We start from the raw sequence: 23,148 nt of genomic DNA on the forward strand, positions 1-23,148 counted from the left end.
AAAGAGATCTTTGACCCAAATAACTTGACATTTTTGTAGCTGTGAATTACGAAAAACTTTTCTTTTAAAATTCCTCCATTCAAGGGGTTGACATGTATACTTTTTTATTCAGTCGCGGAAGTTGATGCCCAGAAGATATGATATCTCTTTAACAATGCTAATGAGGATCATGATTTGTGTTAATTACCTTTCTACTGCATACTGACAGAGGTACATGTAATAAATTAAACAACTTCTTCAAAATGAGCCTCTCACTCTGAAAATACAGGTTGGATCTTTAGTCCTGTATGACCAATGAAAGAATAAAAAAATTGGGTTTTTTATGCAAGTTGTTCGTTTAAATAATTTCTTATTAAAAGTTAAAAGTGACATCTTTTTTAACCTATCAAGGTAAACCTTGACGGTAATGTTAATCAGAAAGGTTATGATTTATATCAATAAGTCAGAGATTTAAGAGATGCTGCAGAAGTGTATTTTTACATTTAGTACTTTTCTTTTGACAAGTCATTTTGAGATTATTCCATTTTATTTTTTTATTTTATAAGAATTTTACACTCAAGTCAACAAGAGGAAAAATTAACTTTAAAAAATAAAAGAGATAAATTGTAGCTTTTTTTGTTGTAGAAGATATTCTTTTTTCAAATGTTTAGGAAAGGTGCAACCATAATTAATAGTGAGTTGTACATGTACTAATAAAAAAAAAGGGTGAAACATTGAAGGTATTAGATATTAGTTTCGAGTGAGTGACAGCTTTGCTTGAGGTAGAATATACTGATATGTTCAAACAGTAAACAGGGGTTGTATCAGAACAACCCTTAACACCAGATACCCTTCGATTATCCCTGCATGCCTACCTCAAAGACAGGCCTAGAACAACTTAATCTCTTGCAAAATATATTGAGAAATTCCTGACAGTTGATGGGGATCTTGTCCCGAAAGAATTTTTTCCAAACATGTTCATGGAATCTTGCCAGACACAGAAATGGTTGGCCAATTGATCCCTTAATTGTCCCCCCCTTACCCTTTATAAGATTTTTAGAGATGGTCATAAAATTTATATGAAATTCTTTGGGTGAGGTGATATTTGCTTTTTTTTGGTACTCTTAGTAAGACCTCTTCGTGACCCACTCTTGAAAGAGAAAGGGGAGATGAGGAAAAGTGATAAGGGCCAGTTTCAAGAATAGCCGTCATATACAAACTTTAAGGGTCCGAAAATAGGGGTTTATGCTGCCAAGAGATTGACATGATATGTAAATAAGCACAAAATTATTTTCTTTAAATAGTCATTATCGCGCCGTTTACTCTTGCTCAATAGGGGCGAGTTTTTGAGGGAAGGTGAAAGGCTTTAATTGCGTTTCCAATTTATATTTGCCCTATTGATGACATTTTATCACAGTTTGGGAGTAAAGGAAAATTGTTATTTGAGCAATTATATGGAGATCGATCACAGAAATATTTTGATTAAGTTTTCACAATAATAAAGTCTTCACTGGGAAAAAATTAATCAGTGCAATATCGGGCGATTTGGCAGGATGTAAGCACAGAGTTCCGGCATTTGGTCGTAAAACGTTATTTATATATACGTGATGATGTGTATACTTTCAAACCATAAAAGTCAATTAGAAGAGAGCAAGTCCAAACTGCTGCAAAGGATTATTTGACTAAGAAATTTGTGGAGTTAACAGTACATTTATACCTATACTGGGGTGTGTTGAATAAAAGTGAAAGGAACTGTGTGTACGAAACCAATACCTAACTATATAAGGCAGATTGTGTCTGTGTGTGTTATCGATACCTGATTGTTTGTTTAGCCTGAGCCCTTCGATTATACGGGCCTATTATTTTATTGATTTGCTTTCAAGTACTAGCTGACTCAAAAAACAAATTCTTTCAAGAATTGAACTGCAATTTGTGAATTAGAGATCAGGAGGAACTGAGTCACCTGTCATTGGTGATTGGAGTCGAGAGAAATCGAAGTTTAGAGTCGGAACAAATTAGCTCCATAGCAGTCTCGTGCTTGCTTTCCTTGCAGTGCAATGCGTGTTTCTTTGTATCAATCGGAGTCAATCTGTGGTCATGTACCCTGACATAAAATAAAGGGATTTACTCAAGGGTTAAGCCTATTGAAGGATTTCTTAATTATTTTTTTTTTTCTAACAACATTGAAGAACAGGGATTTAAATATTTTCCAATCTACATATTGGGTAAAATATTGATAAAAGGAATTGGACCATAGCCACATACCAAGTTACTGTTTCAAAAAAAAAAAAAAAAATCTAACGTGGAGTGTCATCTTCGGAATGGGAAACATGCGAGGCCAAAGGAAGGGAGACATGTCCTAACTCGGAAAGTTTACTGGCCAAGCACATATCTTTTATGGATTGAAAAAACAACAAAAAAAGATTATCCCACTGATGTTTGGAGTGTATTGTGATATTGGACACAGAAAGCTACATAATCTCATTTGAGGGAAGAAAACATGAGAGATCTATAATCGCTGTCTTGGAGGATCTATCACTGATCAAGATTAAGTGCAGATTATCTCCGATGTGATGAAACTTGCCTTTAAATGCATAAGCCGAGAGTACTGCATGGTATATTGAAAGGGATTTTCCATATTTAGAGGAATGGTATTTTTGACTGTGTTGCTACTGTACTGGGTAACTTGAGAGGCAGGTAATGCTTTAATTTATATTTGTTCAACAACTGGAGGAGAAGGCCAAACTAAATTGTGACCTATAAATTATTAATGAGCTGGAATTAATTTGTGCCTTCCCATCTAGGATATAATATAATGGAGACATCCGAGGACAAAGACTTTTGACAGATTGCGCCCTTTCAAATTTGAGAGAATAAATCCATAGTTCCATAAATAATGGATGATTACTATAAGAATTTCAACAACCCAAAAAGGGATAAAAAGAATGAAATGAACATCAAGGTATAACTAACTTGGATTGTGTGCAATTGAACGTTTTTGGCAATCCCTTATTGGAATGGTGTTGTGTTAGCTAGCATTGGAAGAAAATAATACAAGAATAACTCAATGCCATATATGTAAAGGAGATGATCAGCAATGCTTGTAGAATTCTATACTTCAGGTGTTTGACAATGGATCCTCTTTGATATTGTCCCAGGTTGTAACTGACTAACTATAGTGTGCATTGATTTTTTTTTCCTTATACAAGCATTCTACATGCATTTCAAGTCAGAATATAAAACCCAAATGGATTATATCTATGGTGGTGGATTAATTGATTTTGTTTTCTATATCTCTTAAAAGAAGGCAGGCCTTAGATACTGTGTTGTTTGTGCCTTTTTTCCCATATAAGACTGCTTCAAAGAGGAAATTCTGGCTGAAAATTAATTGACTAATTAGACTACCTGTGGAGAACCTGACAACTTTCACTTTCATCTTTTTTGTTTTTGACACCTTGGAAAATTTAATAGTAAACAGTGCTTGATTGTAAAGTCTACATTGATTATTGCCTGATTGGATTGCATAACCTAGGCCATAATCACCTGAGCACTGTTGACTCTGTGGATTATTTAATTAGTTTAATTAGTGAAGTGGAGACCTGTTATAAATTGAATTCCATGTCCTCACACCTACCCCATAGCCTTCAGGTGTTTCTAGCGGTCCATACAATGTGTACACTGACTGAGGATATAAATGGACTTGATAATAGGACAATACCTGTGTAAGCTGTTGATAATTCTTCCTTTGGATATTTTTATGTAATCCTCTCAAGCTAAATCAAAAGAGCTCTGCTGTTTTGTATGTATTGTATGTGTGACTGTGTTGTGGGGGTTGAGAAGGAGCTATAAGCCCACCCATCCGTGAAGTATTTGAATTCAAGCCTTAGTCAACACAATGACTCAAAAGCCCATGCCTAATGGCACTATATCTACAGAGGTGAATAACAACATCAAGGGACAGCACAAGAAGCACCCGTCCAGTTCCTTTCTGAGTAAATTCATAGCCCTCCCCCAAGGACTGAGGGTCAAATCTAAGGGAGGGGAGTCGAGCGAGGGGAACCAGAGCCCCAGGAGACCGGTGCCAGTGAAAGCGTTACCGTCCGGTGGGTTTATAAATCAGCCCCAGGACTTTATAGAGGATTTAACTGAAGCAAATAATAATGTGTTTATTCATCTGGAACAACGTGAAAATAATTCCAGCAAACCTAACAGCCCATTAACACAGCATAGTAGGAACCCGAGTGTGTCGTCATTCGCCAGTTCGCAGGACGGTGGGAGCATCAACTCGGACGATTCCCTCACCCCCAGACGGTCGGGCAGGTACAGGAAGCGGTCCTCGTCCACTCCGCCAGACATCGGCAGACAAAGGAGCTCACCTGTCGACAGGAGAATCGGACGGCTTGCCAATCAATACTACCAGGCCGTGTACAGTAATAACAACAACAGTAGTAAAAATGTAAACACCACCAGTACTGCAGACCGCACCACTAACTTGTCCTCCCGGCATTCCAACAGTAGCGATACAGGCATCTCCTTGGACAGTGACAGTAGTGACGATTCCTTTGACTTTGGGGACATAGAGGATGTAGACTTTAACAGCAGTTGCCTCTCCCCTCCCCGTGAAAGCAGCACTCCGCTGGATTACTACTCCCATCCATCAGCACCTGTCACACAGCCAGGCAACTTTTCGCCTGCAGGGGTCAAAACTATGATGCATCCACATTACCTGACATTACCTAGGAACACCAAGTTTCAATCAGACAGTGTGGGTCTAGTCAAGGTGGACAATTCTCTCAGGCCTATGGCCTACTCTAACGGAACCGTCCCCCACGGAAAGCTCATGACCGCGGGAGGGTCCCTGAAGCTGAAGTCTCCGGGGTTGGTGGTTTATAAGCCACCCCCTGGTCCCAGCGGTGATTTCATTATGATGAGTGAACATTCTTTGCACAACGGAGGACCTGGCAGTGTGCCATTTAAATCTCAAGGTGTAACTGATATTCGCGACCTACCCAGCAATCGAGTGGGACACCAAGAGGCGTCTAACCTCTACAGTTCGCGGGCTCTCTCCTCCAGTATGCCCACCCTACTGGGGAACGCCACCCCCAAGGAACAGAAGAAGTTCCTGAAGGAAGTGAAGAAATTGGAAAAGGAGGAGAGGAAACGAAGAGAAAAAGAGGAGAAAAGGAGAATCAAAGAGGAGAAGAAGAGAGAGAAGACATTGAGGAAGCAAAACAAATATATACACAGGACTCTACCCAGGAACTGGGTGTCTGGATATGTGGAGAGACCCATAGAGAATGTGTATCATAGGAGGTCCCAGTTACAGTTTTCGGCGGTGCCTATTGACTTTGAAGACGGACCCCAAACCCACAGATCCAACCCCCCTCCCAACTCTCCCCCACCCCCTATTCCCCAGACCCCCCAAACTCTACAGCAGGGACCCAGCCTGAAAGCTCAGGCCTTTTATAACAGTGCTCCGGATCTTCTTCGACTGGAAAAAGTGTACGGAGGTTCCATTCACGGACAACCGAAGGAAATTTACAGGGAGGCCAACGGCATTACAAACGGAGGATTTAGTTTACATAGGAATATTCCTAATACTCACTACTACAGGTAAGGCAAACGTGTGTATGAATTTACGAAACTCAATGAAAGAATGTTCTGGCATGTGTGACAGTTTTATGCTAATGAATTCCGTGTCTTCTGAATTTTGGCGGACGAATTATTTTTATCATGCAGTTTGTAATATCAATTTTGTTTTAATACAAGAACATGGTATTCCCTTCCTTTGCGCCTGCTTTTTAATTCAAACTAGGCATGACAGATTTCAAATTAAGGGTCATAAATCAAGCTTATAACCTTAATAACATTTTAAAATGATATTTTGTCCCTAAATGATGGGATTCTTGAACTAGCTAGCAGCTCTGGGGGGATTTATTATCGCTTAAATATTCTGGCTGGTTTTCCTGGGCATTTTATTTGTGGGACAAAGTTATTTTCTGATAGAAATGTAAAAATAAGGTGTGTGTATATAATCTATTAGTGTTTACACAGAGTGGACCCTTGTTCCTGCAAGTCATCAACTGTGGTCTTGTTGGCTCGGCACTGGGCAAGAGAGATTGAGGAAAAAAGGGGGGTCAGGGTACTTGTATCTATACACACCAAGGGTACATGTTTTTAAGAAGTGGGCCTTATCAGAAAATAAACAAAATCCAGATTAAAAGCTTCAGTGTTTGATGAAATGAGTAAACAAATAGTTCATTTTACAACCACATTGGTCAACTTTCTTTTGTCAGGTGGAGGTGAAAAAATCCCTCTCTCTTTGTAATCTGTTGATACGGTTTGGGCATTATAACTTTTAAAATGAAAATCATTAGTAGTTTGGGGGGGGGGAGGGGGGAGGGTATGCAGTCATTATTTATAGGGAAGTTTTATCGGACCCATGCAGTCATCATTTGTTTTGTTTTAAATAATAGAAGGTTGTTAGGTGTGAATCTTCAATAATCAATACTTCATAAAGGATTGGAAACATTTAGTCACCGTAAAGTATTTTCCAATTAGTCTGAATCATATGAATTCAGTGTTTTGAAATCCTAAGAATAGGCATGATTTCGGGCTATAGACCCCCATTCTCTGTGTGATTGACAATGATTCATGCAGATCGCTACCCTGCATATTCCACCCTTTAATTGACACATATTTGGAACTGTGACCAGGATATTTAAATGGTTACGCAAAAGATTGATTATTTTCATTTCAAAGGGAGCATGTTTTAATGGCTAGGGGTATGCCAGTTATACGTAATGGAGAACATGTACAAGCAAACACGTAAACAACAAGATATTTACAAGATTATGTATGTATGTACAAATCTGGCCCGATGACCACAACTCCCACAGTCACTATAAATATAAAAAAAAAACTGGAAGGGCTAAACATGTAATCTTGTTCAATAATCTGACCCTCAGGGGAACAGAGGCAATATATACCACAGTCATGACTGTGGTGAACTATGTATATAATTATGTGTGTATACTGTGTAGACTCAGTGCTTGTTTGTGTGTGACTTCATTGGTGAATCAATGTTTTTTGGGAACTGTCAAAACCAAATACTTGGGGATGACACCTAGCTAGCTAGCTTGTTCAACTCTCAAAACAGTTTCAATTGGGAATAATATTTTAATTCCTGGCCACCACAAAATAAGCAATCTATCTTCATGCAGTTGTGTGGCCTGGGATGTCAAAAATTTTGTCCTATATATTATTTATGGGCATTTTAATTTGAGAAATTATTTTAATTTGATTCAGCTATAATCGTAGAGATACGAAATTATTTGATTTTAAGAATTGAATCCATGCAGCTGTTATAAGATGATTTGTACTGCATTTTGGGTCAGTTGGGGGGTTAAATTTTAATGTAAAGTTATGTTTTATTATCTCTTATAGTATGTAGGGCCTGGTATGGGTCATGTTGTATGGTATGTAAAGTGTCTTTTGAACATTGCACTACTATCTGAGTCTCGCAGCCTTCATTGTCACTCCCAAAATTGACAGGTTCAACATTTTTTTCTGTCCCCCTGCAACGAATGATGAAAAAAGGTCGTGCTGTGATTTTCTGAAATCCCTCTCAATAAGATAAACATATGAAACCAGCTGAAGTTTCGAATCTTATTATGGGGCGATATGACTACAACGAATGGACGCCGATAACACAGCCATGATAATGTACATGTATTTACTCATATCTGAAGGTGTGGTTAAATACTTCATATAGGTCAGAATATTTCATAAAAATCAGATCAGATAGTTTGATAGCTTAGAAGTTCAGGAATACGAGAGAAGAATTCGATGAGTACAGACCATATTTGTATTATTTAGCTCATAACATTGAATGAAATTCCTGTCAGTTTAAACAGGCCCAATAAAAATCTTTTTTTTTTTTTTTTTATCAGTACAGTGAATGTCAACTTAAACAGGAAATTTATCTGAAATTATTTTTTATTGATTATCAAATTTCAAGCCTGATGATGTTGGTAATGAATTTCCAAGTATTGAATGACTGATGAATACTCGGAATTAAATTTTTTATTAGTGGAAAACATTTTAAAAAACCTGTAAATCTCTTTTTCACATTTTCATTTCCTACATGTTTCAGAATTAATTGAAAAGCTGTCAAAAATTAGTTTTGCTGATTTAGGTTGAATTACATTGCTTAGAGTCATTTTGAGGTGGTCATCATAAATTATATACCTTGCACACCTGTGGTATGTACTTACATGTATCTTACTTCAGTGAAGAGTGTACGTACCTCCCTACCTTGTCAGTCAATGTTTGACTGGTTGCCAGTTGATGTATTGGGTAGTCACATGTAGTAAAAAAAGTTTATACATGTGTATCAACACTGAAGACTGTGCTGTTGGGGAAGCTGGTGGGGGGGGGAGAGAGAGAGAGAGAGAGAGAGAGAGAGGAGAGAGAGAGAGAGAGAGAGAGAGAGAGAGAGAGTCTCTGCATACCTGTGCAAAAAACAACCCATAAGGACTGCAAGTCTTACAAAGGCAAAGGCATATTATATTATCCAAAGAGGAAGAGGCAGGGGGAAGGGATGAAGCTCTAATCTGACTGAAATTCCTTGTTTGGACAAACATATTGTCCTCAACATCAGACAATATAAGAAGCTTTCTTCATAGCTATGTTACTACATCAGTATCTATAATATTAAACTCATAATGATTCTGTGTCCCCAGTAGATTTTTAATTAATTATCTTTAATGACAAATAAAATCAGCGACCATAAGGAGATTACAACCACCACAGATAGATAGCGATTTTTGATAAAATTCACTTGGTCTTCGTTTAATGTAATTAATATGTAAGGCTGGGAGCTGATATTACGAAGTCCAAGCCAGCCTCTGTTTGAAGAAGATTAGATTAATCGGGTGAGCGTTTGATTGTATCCAAATTTAAACTACCTGTTGGAGATTAAAACTGAATGTGGACAGAGGGGTCTAAGTTTATGATTAGGCTTGCTATCACATGATTTGGGGCCTATCTCATACGTACATCATATCATACAGAAATGTTATAATAATCATACCTGTACATGTGAAACAAAACTACATTACACCTGGAGGGCACATTTTTCTTTATATCTCTATGTTTCCTGTTGAAATACATACATATAGTGTGTATTGATTTTGGTTGCCGCGATGGGGTCGAGTGAGGATTCGCAAAAATATGTATATTTTGTGTTAAATATGTGATAATGTGGGATAATTGATGGTGATCGTCATTTTCACCCCCGTGAGGAAAATATGGGTTTGAGGTGTACGGAAATACAGGATGTTTTGCACCTGAAGTTATGCTTGGACTCGGATGGATGTGAATGCAGTGACTTTTTGGATGTCTTACATTATGTAGCAAAGTAGAATATTCATTCATTCCCTGGAAAATTAACTTTGTCCTTTAGAACAGAGAAGTGGGAATAACCTTTTTTTTTAATAATTTTTGGTTTTGTTTTTATTGTGTCTGTACGTAATGGTGTTCGGTCTTGATATTCACGTCCTCCTGTGTATCATATTATCTGTGAGGAAGTGATCGTATTGAAAAAAAAATAACCCAAGAGGGAAAAAAATACTCGTAAAACAAAAACCCCAGCAGTATAAAACTATGTTTAAGTCCAGATTCAAGAAAAAGAAATTAAAGAGTCTTCAGCAATCAAACCTTGTTAGGTAAGTTCTGATTGAAGTCATACATGTATGAATGCATATGCGTCTGGTTTAATGTTTATTCTGACGGTATGACTTTACAATATGCTGCATATTAAACATTGTATTGTTCGTGCTTATCAACGGCCATTATAGAATGTCACCTCTAGATGTACTAGGGATAAGAAATGAATGACAGGCCACCTTGCTAGCACACCAACCTGTTTTGATTGAACAGCTTTAGGAATAAAGATAATGCCGAGAGGCGATTACGATCATTTGACAGTATTAAAAATGCATGTTCATTGATCATTTTATATTTTGCGTTTATTTTATTTTTTTCCAGTGAATATGCACCAAGATCGGTTGTGCTGCAAAAAGGCCCAGAGGGATATGGATTTGTTCTACGTGGAGCGAAATGTACGTATATTTAAGAAATATTTTTAAGAATAAGAAAGTGAAACACACGAATCTCATGACAGAATACTAAGTGGACATATTACACACAGAGAAAATTTTCACATTGATCCCAGATTTTGTCTTCCATTTTTTTTTCCAACCTCGCCTTTGAGGAATTGCATTGCAGACGTGTCACTTGGTGCAGTTCCCCTTAGTTCAGTTCACAAGGTCACCTGATTTTTTATTTTGTTCTTTTTTTTTTGGTTTAAAAAATATTTTTCTATGTGGTATTGTAAACTTAAAAAGAATTGCTAAATTTCTTGAGTCCCCTTTTATCCTTGCCTTGAGAGCGCCTCATAGCTATAAGTCAAGCATTGAAGTGAATTTCTAATGCTGTTTTCTGGTAATGGAATACACACAGAAATGAAAGAGATTGACGACATGCTTGAAGAACCACAGGGATTTTTTTCCACCTGCCTGACTCTTCTGAATTCTCTTTTTTATACACTTGATGAAGTTCTTTCATTAGAAAATAGTCATTTACATTCTAGCGGATAGACATTTCCCCATTTGTGATATCTTGATTACAGTCATAAATTTTTAAAAGTATATAATGCTTCCTTGTAAACTACCATACATTATTGTCTTGTGGGGGGGAGAAGAAGGGGTATTGTACGTGTCTGAAATTAGGTCATTGGTATATATGTAGATTAGAATTTTCATAATTTGCATTTGCTCGTACGTGCAGGCATATATGATTTCAAATTGAAATCCTGTGAAAGGGGAATTATTTTTGATTTTATTAACTTTGTCCTCGGAAAACGTACAACTGCACTAAGATTTTGCTCAAGATATACATGTATCATTTCTCAGTTATATGGGCCTCAATATTTTTTTCTGCATGTGTTTTCATGAAGGTGTCAATTTGTCTTTTTTTCATTCATTTTCTGAAAATTCCCAGGAAGAAAAACCCTGATATTATGTAAACGGATCGAGATTTTTGTTTGCTTTGAATTGTTGCGGCATCCTTTGTCTGTCTGGCTATCTTGCAGTCACAATTTTCTGTCACCCAAACTCATTATATCTTGACAAAGCAACGTTGAAGACACTTTGGTTAACATGTTTGTTTGTGTTGGGTATTTGGTTTCAGAACATTATATGAATAACTGGTTTCAAGTTTCATGGCCCCAAGTTCAAAATGAGATGGAGAAAAGTTCTGTCGACCCATAGATGTATCGTCTAAGACATCCACATACCTACATTTTTATTTTTTTTTTGAAAGGTTTCAATTTCACATTAAAAATACTCCTGCACTGGCTGCCATTATCACTGAAAGGTTTAATTATTCTGTTACAGATACATGTACCATTATGTAAAAGCAAACACATATTTACATTTACACCGTTTTGCCAAAATTCAATTTTAAACACCAGGGAATGTTTTTCTAATTTGTAAATGGAAGCAATTTCAAACTTCGGGTTGATGGTATTACAGTACAAAACAAACCAGCTACCCATGCAACACTACGTAAATGTTTCCACATTTTCCAAGATATCGGCTCCGACATTGGCATCTGACATTAGGATGTTTTGCCTCACAAAAAGAATGCTTTTAACATCTCCTTGTAGCCTGACGAAAACCGTGATTGCTATCAATTCCCATGTTTAGTGGGATGTTTGCCCGATGGGGATGAGCCTAAACTCTTTTTGATTTCACGCCTGTTTGGGTTTGATCAACTTGCATATGGTACTGGCTGGTGTTATTCGGTAAATATTTTTCAACCCCCCTGTACTTGTTCTGTTCCTCTTCTTTTCTTGTGGCGACGAATGTCAACTTGGTGACATTTCTCACAGCCCCCGCGCTAAGTCTGTAACCAAGCATGCAGACCATCTGGCTGTGTTAATTAATGCCCTTCCTTGTATAGGTCCGACTGTTTTCTCTGATGGTCCTTTTCTGTGGGTTTGCAATTTCTGGAAATAGAAACTGAAAGTTGTGTAAAGTACCTTTGATGACTTGATGCACTTTTATCAATAGATGTCATCTGATCAAAGTATATAAAATTGTTGGTACACATTACAGTGCAAACTAATACTCTCTCTCTCTCTCTTTCTCTCTCTCTCTCTCATATCATTTTTTTTTACTTCAATGGACCAAACCTGAAAGTGTATAGTTATGAAATGACTTTTTGAACAAGAATATAAAGAAAGAAGAAATGATAGTGTGGGTCAATGCATCGAGTCAACTGAGTTATGTTCTCACGAACCAAAGGTTTTTTATATATATATTTTTTTTCCGATATTGAGTTAATCATTCTCATCCCAGCTGTTACATTGGAAGAAGATGAATCTTGGTGAAACAGATTGGACTTTATCTGGAAGGGAGTTTCTTTAACTTTAGTAAATCTTAAGTAACCATCTATGAGCCAATATGCTCTAGTATGGCTCTCTTTTCAGAGTTTACCAGAAAGTGTAGGGACTGTTTTGCATTCTTGATATTTTGGAGAGGTAAGTTCATGAGTCTTAACGAGAACAAGAACCTTTTAAGGAATTCTTTAGTTGTCTAGATGGAATTTTTTTGCTTTTTTTTTTAGAAAGTCAATATCTTCAGCTTTTGTTGGTTTTAAATGTGTGAAAAGCTTTTTCCTTTTTTGTTTAAAGGTTGGAAGAATTACCGTTTGTTGGATTTATTTGGAGTTCTGGGTTTTAATTAAACTTTTCTTGTATAAGTTGTAAAACACTGCTTATTGTTTGCTGGAATGAGTGCTAGCCTTTAAAGTACCGGTATTCTGAAAGTCATTTCTGGCACTTGTGGCCTTTCAGAACAGTTGCACCAATATTGAATTATTTTCCATTGTGCTAAGTAACAACCTTACCTCTTCCCACACTCAGAAAGAATGTCTAGCTGGGCATAAATAGGACCAGACATAACAAAATTTAATTCATAACGTTCTTTCAGTCGCTGTCACTTTCTGCCCATTAAATTCCGTATGATTATGCAATCGATGTCTGCATGTATTCCTATATACTAAGAGGTTTAAATTCTTCTCTGCCTATTGGGACCTGTAAACTTAATGCCATTCTAAATTAATAAGGGGGGATATTTTTCCATCAGAATAACTCCATAAGAGGCTTATAGTTCTTTCCATTCTATAAGCATCTTAGGGGAAAGGATGACTCTTTTAGCGGCAGGGAAGAAATTAATTCTGGGGTCCTTGACCATATAGCAAACTCTGCGGTCATAATTTCTGTCCCTTTCTTTATGCATAAAACTGTCCCTATCGTTTATGAATTGGACGAGACCCAGGAAGCCTCATTGAAGCCCTCTCTCTTTGCGGGTCATGATGAGGCTTTGATCTTTGGACCCACTGGCTGTGGTACAGGTAGATTATTATAGAGATATATGGTTAACCAGCTACATAGGTAACCACCTCTTTATTGCAGTGTCGACATAAATTTGCATGTCCATAAATTATTTTCTCTCTCTCTCTCTCTCTCTCTTTCTGTCTGTGTCCACTACAAGGCTGTTTTATTGTTTATTTGTTTTTTTTACTTTACTGAGCTGTGAAGACCTGTGTCGTGAAGGTGAAGATTTTCTGGGTTGTAGTGGTCATCAACTGTCCATGATGGCCTTGGATCTTCATGGTCTGGAGCAAATGGGGGAAACTGTGTCTGTCATTTTGGATTTTTATTGCAACACCGTTAAGGTCTTAATGAGTGAATTTTTTGATTTTTTGTTATTTTCCTTTTGAGGGCTTTTCCTATGGGAGATTGTGACATTTTTCATCAAGATGTGTTCTTGGATTGGTCGTGTGCGTTTTATTTTGGATCTGACAACTTGTCATTAATATTGAACCATTAAGGGATGCCTCAGTTAAAATTAATTTCCACTGTATATAATGTTCAAGTTCCAGCCTAGCTAGAAGTCATTTAAGTCCCCAAAGAATTACCAGCTTTTTCATATCAATTGAAATAAAAACAGACCCAAGAAAATTTAATCCCCTAGAAGGGCATTTTTGAAATTAAAGTGGGAATTTGGGTCAATGAACTGTTTGTTCATGTGTAATTTGTCGGAGCATTTAATAAGAACAAACACCAATTATATGGAAGGTTACGCCATTCACAGAATATCAAATTAAGACAACTATAGGTCTCTTTAAGTAAATGAAAAAGTCTCTTTAACTAAATTGAAAAGGTACCAAATATGGTAATATGTGAAAAACAGAGCTGCTGAGCACTAGAGCAAAGGTTTACAGAATTTTCTTATTGTGTAATTTTTCAAAAACAGAATTTGCCAAACATGGAACAAAGAGCCTCAAATACATTATATGGAATAGAAACATTGCACCAAATACAAAACTGCACTAAACATTAAAATGTTTCAGATACAGAAACACTTTATACCAATTGCAGACACTTCTTTACAAATACACAATTTACTCCATGGTCCATACCAACTACAGAACAATTGTATGTTGGACCAAATACAGAATAGCTAGAACATATCTACAACATAACACATGTCCCCATACCAAATACAAACAACATACCCCATACCAAATACAGAACGAATGTATTGCTACTATACACCAAATACAAAACCATGGGAAAAACAACACACATATTATACCTCATACCAAATACAGAAAAACTCATTTTACTACACCAAATACAGAACATTGCAGCACCAAGGACCTATGCCAAATACAGGACACTCAATGCAGCACGATACAGACAGAACACTGCAGCATCCAAATATGTCCATATCAGTGCAGGAATCTGCACCATGCAGTTATAGTTGTCTGTTGATTCAGTGCCGTACCCTGATTACCTGGTATGTGCTAGTGGTATGAATGGAATGCTATTGCTGGGGTGTATTGTATTTGATCAGGACAGGCCTGTGATAGCCTATGTAAACCCTCCACGTCACTGAATCGTCACTGGATCGGCTCCCTACCCAGATAGATGGTATCAGACAAGGTCCCATCTCACCCACTTATAACCTAGTGTCCCACTAAGTTGTCAAGGGGAATGATGTGTGATAACTCTGGTTTCCATTTTAATATCGCCAAAATGATATAATGATAATATAGTTGGTTGATGTTTGAAAACGAGATTGAGGTTTATGACATACATGTACAATGTATGCATGATATGGCTGTTTTCAAAGTCATCTCTTATTAATATTTTTTTCCTTTTAACACTAAGCATCATTCTATCCGTAGAGTACATATAAGTATCATATAAGTTCATATCAGTTTCCCAAACCCAGTCCTGGTATTTGCAACTATTCATACTAGAAATTAACATTTGATTTTAGTTATAATGAAGTTTTTTCAAGAAAACTTTTTACATGCCAAAAAAGGAATGAATATTCAAATGTTGGATTTTATCTTAAGTACTCTGCACTTTCAGTGTGTGACCATCTTTTCTTTTAATCTTTGCAAACAGTTTAAAGATTACCATTAACTTGTTTTTAGTGGCCTAATTCCACAAAAGCCTTTTATCACATTATTTTTTGGAAACTGCCCGCCTGTTTTGCCGAAAACACCTTTAAGAGCAGCATCCATATCTTCTGTTTGTTCAAGTTATTCCAGAAACTCTTGGAAAAAACAAGCTCATCACACTCCATGCATGGTCCATCTTTGGAATTTTCATGACATTGCCGTCGGGGAAAAAATTCAGTTTCATGCGTATTGTGTATAGAGAAACAATGATGCCAAATATTTCCTTTGCAACCGTTCAGCAAGAATTCAAAGTCAAAATGTTTTTTTTTTCTTTTCCTGTGCAGTAGTGGTATTTCAGATGTCAAGCTTTTTTTTTTGTATTCGTAATATTTAAGTACAGTTAAACCGAGCTAGCAGGATACAGCTATTTTCACAAGGACAGCTACTATTCAACTATTATCATATGTTCATATCCATGACCCTTTTTTTTTTACTATTAATTATCCACAAATAAAAAAAAATTCAAACATTTCGATATCTGTGATCAATCGGAAGGAAGAACTTTGGTATATATTTTAAACTTCCATTTCAAGAAGAAAATGCCATAGGTTGCCTGAAGCCTAATTCTATTATGAACTGCTTTGAAAATATTTCCATTGAATGTTTTTATTACCCCGCCTTTCAGCTTGAATTGATCAGTTCAATTTTATCCATTTCTATAGGGTCAAGCTCTTTCGCTGATTTACATTGTAATTTGATACATACCAAGTTTCGTCAAACACATTAATATCTTTTTAAAAATAGAAAGATCTAGAGATTTTTTTTTTATCTATATCAACATGAACATGAAGGATTCGCAAGAGTTTTAAACTCAAAACAGGGATTTTTATGGCCAGAAATGGTCGATCATTTCTTCAAAAACTGTTCTCCAAACTCCGTTACTTCTTTTAAAAACAACAGTTCATTGGGATTTAAATAACAGGAATGGGATGTGTTACTGCATGAGCTTGGAGCATCTTGTTCAATGTTTAGATGGTGGAAGAAAAAGGATATCTTTAGAAAATTTGACAGGAATAGTTCCTTATTTATCATTTGATTGGTTCGGTGTCAAATTGAGGGTAAAATGATTATAAGGAATCCGATCAATGAAAACTGAATCTATTCGGTAATTGTGTTGAACACAAAGTCGAGAAATCGGTTCTTTTATGAATGCTTTTATTGGGATTATTGTGGAGATAACGTCACTTACATGTTTTGTATACATGCTCGCAAAGATTTGTTTTCATTTCCTTCTGACATAAAACATCTGTGCCATTTGTGATATGAATGGAGGACGAATTTTCGTTTAAAAATATTTTCCATGATTGGACTTATCATTGTATAAATGGGGAACATTGTGAAGTCTGCAAGTAATGTTTATCCCAAAAAGGAGTGTTATGCTGTGGGGGACAAACCCAAACTGGGGAGGGGGTCCAAAAGAAAGAAGCAGCTACAGCAGCAAGGTCAGAGTTCAAAAGCTCTTGAAGGAAATGGGCACCCTCCCCTAAATATTTGAATTGATTTTAAGATGTAGATGTTTTTGTTTTTTTCTTGAAGTCATCTTTGCAAGCCAGTGTTTTTGGTTCACTCCACTCTCCAAAAATGGAATGGGCTAACAATCCTTGGCTTTCAAAGATGTGTAAAATGGAAGACAAACATTTGGAACATATATCTCTTTCACTACTTAAAAAATGTGTTAGTATTAAGGCAGAATTATAAGGATTAAAGTTACAGGATTTATACTTTTGAATTTGTTTTCCAGCCCAGACCCAAGCCACTGCAGAGCTTGACTTTCGGCCCTCAGCGGAATTCCCCGCCCTACAATACCTGGACAGTGTGGACCCAGGGAGCAGGGCCGACCGGGCGGGGCTCAAGACAGGAGATTTCATCCTAGAGGTATGTCACAAAACTTCCCCCCCCCCCCCTTACAATTTCTCAGACCATATAGACTGCTCCTAGTGACAAGTCTTTGGGCAATCTTTTTTCTTTTCTTCCTTTTTTACTGACTCAGAGTCTTCCCATACTGTAAGACTACACAGAAAACCCTAAGTGACAAGTTATTTGACATTCTTTCTCTTTTTGTCTGCCCTTTGGTGCCATAGTTAGGAAGCATGCCAGAATTTTATGACTTAAAAATTTCACAAAGATGGCTCCCGTGACTTTATGGTTATGGGAGGGGAAAGGAAGTCTGGATATATTATTGTCCAATGCTTGGTCTGAGCAGTATTGTAAAATTGATTGTGGCACTAATAGCTGTCCTGCTTCGCAGGGGGGGGGGGGCAGTGGATTACCATTATTTTATTTCTTTATACAAGGAACACAAAAATTTCTGATATTTCTCATTGATAAAACATTGAGAATAACAGAATTTAGAATTTGAACTAGTACCTTTAAAAGCAAGAAGCACTGTAACTTTTTTTTTTAAATTAATATATTTGTACTGTAGCACTATTGGGAACTTATGTGTTGACAGTAGAGGGATATTAAATGGCTGTTTTACCAGTATATGTCCACTAATTACACCTATAGATTTCGGAGTTAACCTACTTATTAACTAAATATACCTGACAATAAGACAACCAGGTCGGTGTGTGTATATATAGGTATAGATAGAGGTAATAATAGACAGAGAAGAGCAGGGGTTCTATTGTACAGCACCATATTACATTGTGTAATTTGTCAATCGCGAACCTTCTGTTGCTCGATCTACCATCTGTGTATATGTTAAAAGCTTTGTTACTCAAACATAGACTACTTAGACACAAGTTACATTTATACGATATACAGCTGCTAAATTCAGTCTCAATGTTGGGACAAAAATACGAAGCTAGAAAAACTAGGTAAATATTTGGCTATTACAATATACACCCTGTGAATTCAGTCTCATCAGACCAGTGTTAGATGTATAAGGGCAAAATACAAAGCTAGAAAGACTTTATAGATTAAGCTATTCAAAATACACCCAGTGAGTTCAGTCTCATCAGTCCATTGTTATAAGTCGGGGCGTTGTCTCACTGACCCCATTGACTGTCGTGAGACTACAGAGTCGGCTTTTGTTTACTTTGGAGATCGTCAACAGCTGGAGCTATCGCACGGCCCATCAAGAAACATAGCGATAATATAAAAACGTGGTCGTCTTCTCTTCTAACGTTTCAGTGATTATATATGGTCTGATTATTAACTGATTTCTTGTGACTGTGGTGTATATATATCTGGAATAATTTCATTGTTATAACTAGATCAAATCCACTTCTCAAACCCAAATATCTTTGGAGAGAAAAAAATATTTTTTTATTCCAACTTATTTTAAAATTAGATTTTAAATCATCATTAAGAGGGAATTAAAGCTAGTGGTTGCTGCCAAGCTCATGTTCATTCCACAATTATGTATACACAAATTGAACTGTCATTTCATAAGTAATGGTGCATGAGAGGTTTTTTGTTGTTGTCTTTTTGCGTTATAGGAATTTTATTGACCTTATTTCTGTCTCCCTTCCGTGCCATCACTTCTTGTTATCTATAGATCAAAAAGATCAAAGAATTGACGTAATAAAATTAAAATAAAAAAGCATATCGTAAACGTTAATCGACTTTCTGTGTACTTCACCCACTAAAGGGCAACACAAGGTGTATTAGTAATATTTGTAAACATAACATGACTACGTAATTGCAAATTCACACTCTCCTCTGAGATTAGATTTCGGAGCTAATTTGCTCAGTGATTAATTTTAACAGGTACGCCACCTTAAAATCCTCTTCATCTTTTGTGTTAATTTTTCGATATGTCTTTTACACATAGTTGGAAGCGTTTCAATTGAATGGGGGTATACATATATCCATGTCTTAACACGCTTTGACAGAAATTTGGGTGAAGATATCGATCAAGAGATATGTGTATAAATAACGGAACTGTTATTAAAGTTCGCCAGGGTCTGCTAGAGATGGACAAAGATCACCGCTGACCTAAATTTTTTGTATAGGTTTGGGAATGTCTCACTTACAAGGGATTGGGGTTATCAGATGAGTTTTCAACAGCCATTGAAAATCATTGAATGATCTAAAAACCATTATTTTTGGATTAAATATGGGGGTGAAAATTTTTTTGTGCGAATAGATGTGTTTATCTTGAGGTTTCCCATCAAGACTTGATACATTACTATATACATGTATATTATTTTCCAAAAAAATAATGAATTTACTGATAACTAATGATCAAAACTGATTAAGTGAATAGTACATGTATATGAATTTAAAGTAAATTAGAGGAAACTATTTAAATCTTAAATTGTCTCATGACACACAGGAAAAGAGACATTATATTTGGTCGATACACAAATGAAACTGTTACTAATATGTAATCCATTGGAAAACATTAGACGCATAGTACAACCCTAAGATATAGACTTTCCTGGCCTTACATGGGCCATATTCATTTAGATGATCAGTTTCTCATCTGGCCTCTACTATAGTTATGGCGCAAAAAATGTCCCAGTTATATGCATGTTATGGAATTATTTGTCATCATATACTATAAAACCATGTCTTGATGGTCACTAGATCCGTTTGATAAATCGGTTCCCATGCAGTTCAGGAAGAGTCAATCATGATTTATAGAATAGCGTAAGAGGTAGCACAGAATGCCTGAAGTTTAAGAGAGTTGAAGTCTCCCAAGTCTCCTATTTATAGACATTTTCACCTCGGATTTGATTTGATATGTGCATATATATTAATATTTACTAATCTTTGACAAGGTGGCGTTATTATTATTGCGTTTTTATGAGGTTTAGGGTATTTTAGAAATTATGTATTTATGAGGAATAAACCTCAGAATTATTATTGTTATCCTTACGAAGAGTTTTGTTCTTTGAATGGGATGATAGTGACACTTGAAATATCTCTCCATCTCTTGAAGACTTCTCTCTCTTTCACAAAACAATATAAACTGAAGTCTAAATGCTATCGATTTGCTGGATGTCCAGTGATGTTTCTAGTGATATATAGTGCTTAGTAGCACACAATCAATAGTCTTTTACCTGTCCCCTCTTGTCTAAGCGTGATGGATTGATCTGGAGGCCTGAAGTCAACACCTGAAGCTGTGGCAAGCTTCTTTTTGTGGTCGTGGGACCTGCAGTCATCTCGGCCATTAAATCGGGGGGTCTGATCAATAGATAGGGATGGGAAACTTAAGGTGACAGAAATCAATTGTCACAAGGGAAAATTATCAGGAATATGTCAAAAATCCTAATGGATTTGTTTTTTCCCCCTCTATTTTTTCCTCTGAGGGCAGCTACAACTGGTTTTGACTGCACCAAAGTTGCACCCACCCACCAAACCCGCCTTTTTATAACTAATATTAACAATTATTGAAATAAAATTCATGATGTGATAAATTGTCCGAATATTTGATAAATTATTAAAACTGGACAGTCAACTTTTGTTATTGCTTTATAAAATGTGACATGTCTTAATCCACTACAATATTGAATTGATATAGAATTAAAATTTCAATGTCTAAAACAAATTGAAGAAACACAATTCATATGTACTGTAATGTAAATTAACGTCGATCCAAACCAATCTTTGTAGATCAATGGAGAGAATGTGGTGCGGGCATCACATGACCGGGTGGTGCAGCTGATCCGACAGGCCGGGGACACCCTGGCCCTGAAGGTGGTCACCGTCAAACCTCTGGAGAAACCGGAGCACTGGCTACAGCACCACAATGGGACCATGACCCTCCCCAACAGGGGTGGTGCCAGGCGACAAGGTTTGTACATCAAGTATATCAGATCAAGAATGTATGATGTATTTTTAAAATCCCAAGCTTAAAATCTGGCACAGACGGCATTCAATGTAATCCACTTTGTGTGTCACTATTATCATTTTTAATATTGTGAAAATGTACAAAATTGATACAAGATATAATAAACATGTAATAAATGTTTATTTCTGTACCCTATATACTCAATTTTACCCACCCAAACAGGTGTTTCAATTGTGAAAAAGAGTTCTGCTTTTGCAATTCGTTTGATAATTGCAATTCAATTTGAGTGTTTCTTTTTTTGTACTGTATATTAAGACTTTCCGATCATTCCATTTCGATTTTCTGTCTGTAGCACCCCAGCCTCCACAGCGAGACCCCCAGACCTCCCTGTCTGTTGGCAAAGCCCAGGGGAAGCAGTATGCTGAGGGCATGGCTGAGCTAGGTATGTATATATATACTTGGATATAGAGAGAGACTATAAAGAGTGCATGATATTAATAGAGACTTCTGCAATTAATTGGAAACCATTTTCTGTTCTCCCTATTTAACGGAAAAAAAATTGAAATTGTCTTAGCTTGTTACTCCATGTAGCTATTAGCATCATTTTCATGTGCAAGAGTTCTGTCCCTTTGAATGCCTTTCGTTTAAAAGAGGATTGCAAAGGCATTACCTCTTTGGGCATAAAAGTGGTGAGATTTTGGAAGGGATGGGGGCCAAACTTTATTTCTTATGTAAAGGATAATCTTTTCAGAGTTTTGAACTTTTGGGGAAAGAATTATGCAATGAATTTAATGAACAAAAATTGGTTTAACTTTTTGATTTAAGTTTTCAAAGAGTTTTTTTTCCTGAGTTTTTGTTTATTAAAAACTGTTTTCATTTTCTATAATTTTAGTTAAATTCCTCCATTCTTTAATACATATATACATAGTCATCTTCTATCTTTATTTATATAATTGAGTGAAATGTATGATATAAAAAAATCAGTTTTAGATTGAGTTGTCATTTTCTTTAGTTTCTTTGATTGATCAATGTTTTGTTGACTGTACTAATTTTCCTAACAATTAAGGTTTGATTTACGTATGTTTGACAGAGAAAACTGTGCAGGAACTAAATTCTTCTACAGAGGGTAAATTCCCCCCTTTAATATTGACATTGTGTATCTTTAGACATCAGTTTGGTGTTTTTTTATTCTAACATTTCTTAGCTTAAAACTGCACACATTACATGTAGTGGTAACCGACATCCTGGTGGAAAAATGTTGTAACCTTAATTTCAGACAAAAATTACCATACATACCCCCTAACAACCTTCATGATTCATAGAGATGGATCGAGTGTTTAGAATATTTATATACATCCATATTATATATATTTAGAGTTATTAATGGTAATTTTTTTTATGAAAATAGAATTATGGATAAAGTTATTTGAAGGTTGAGTTAATTGCACAACATGAACATGAGTATACAGATCTACATGTATATAAAAAAAGATGTCAGAACACTAAAATACTCTGCCAAATTTTTTTTTAGATTTTTAACTAATCCTTGATATAAATGGAATCAAATGATAAATCTTTAAAAGCTTATATATGCAGAATAACTGAATAAAAGAATATTTTGACTGCACATGCTTCTTTAACTTATGTGCCACTATTCTTCTTTGAGCTGAATTCTTTACTAGCTGCCAAAATCTCTCCTTTTCATTTTTGTTGTGTCTCTTGTAGAACATTATATTAAGTACTGGTTTTGTTGTATATATACCCCTGTAGCTTTATTTCTCCAAATATTCCTGTTTGAAATCATTTTCATTGTTACAGCA

At 36.1% G+C, this 23,148-nt stretch overlaps 1 protein-coding gene across 17 annotated transcripts in view; it reads left to right on the plus strand.

Moving 5' to 3' along the window:
- Nucleotides 1–23,148, plus strand: part of LOC105337065 (SH3 and multiple ankyrin repeat domains protein 2) — a 71,749-nt gene that overhangs the window by 43,824 nt on the left and 4,777 nt on the right. For 14 of the 17 annotated variants that reach the window (XM_034478537.2, XM_034478536.2, XM_034478538.2 and 11 more), the window contains 5 exons: nucleotides 10,030–10,103; nucleotides 17,327–17,460; nucleotides 21,151–21,331; nucleotides 21,681–21,770; nucleotides 22,419–22,454. In XM_034478537.2, the coding sequence (XP_034334428.2) occupies nucleotides 10,030–10,103; nucleotides 17,327–17,460; nucleotides 21,151–21,331; nucleotides 21,681–21,770; nucleotides 22,419–22,454 (515 nt within the window). Of the gene's footprint in view, nucleotides 1–3,494; nucleotides 5,593–10,029; nucleotides 10,104–17,326; nucleotides 17,461–21,150; nucleotides 21,332–21,680; nucleotides 21,771–22,418; nucleotides 22,455–23,148 lie in introns of those variants that run through there. The other 3 variants (XM_011441636.4, XM_066070603.1, XM_066070601.1) reach the window with 3 other exon arrangements.

This window comes from Magallana gigas, chromosome 9, assembly GCF_963853765.1.
Source record: "Magallana gigas chromosome 9, xbMagGiga1.1, whole genome shotgun sequence".
NCBI lineage: Eukaryota > Metazoa > Mollusca > Bivalvia > Ostreida > Ostreidae > Magallana > Magallana gigas.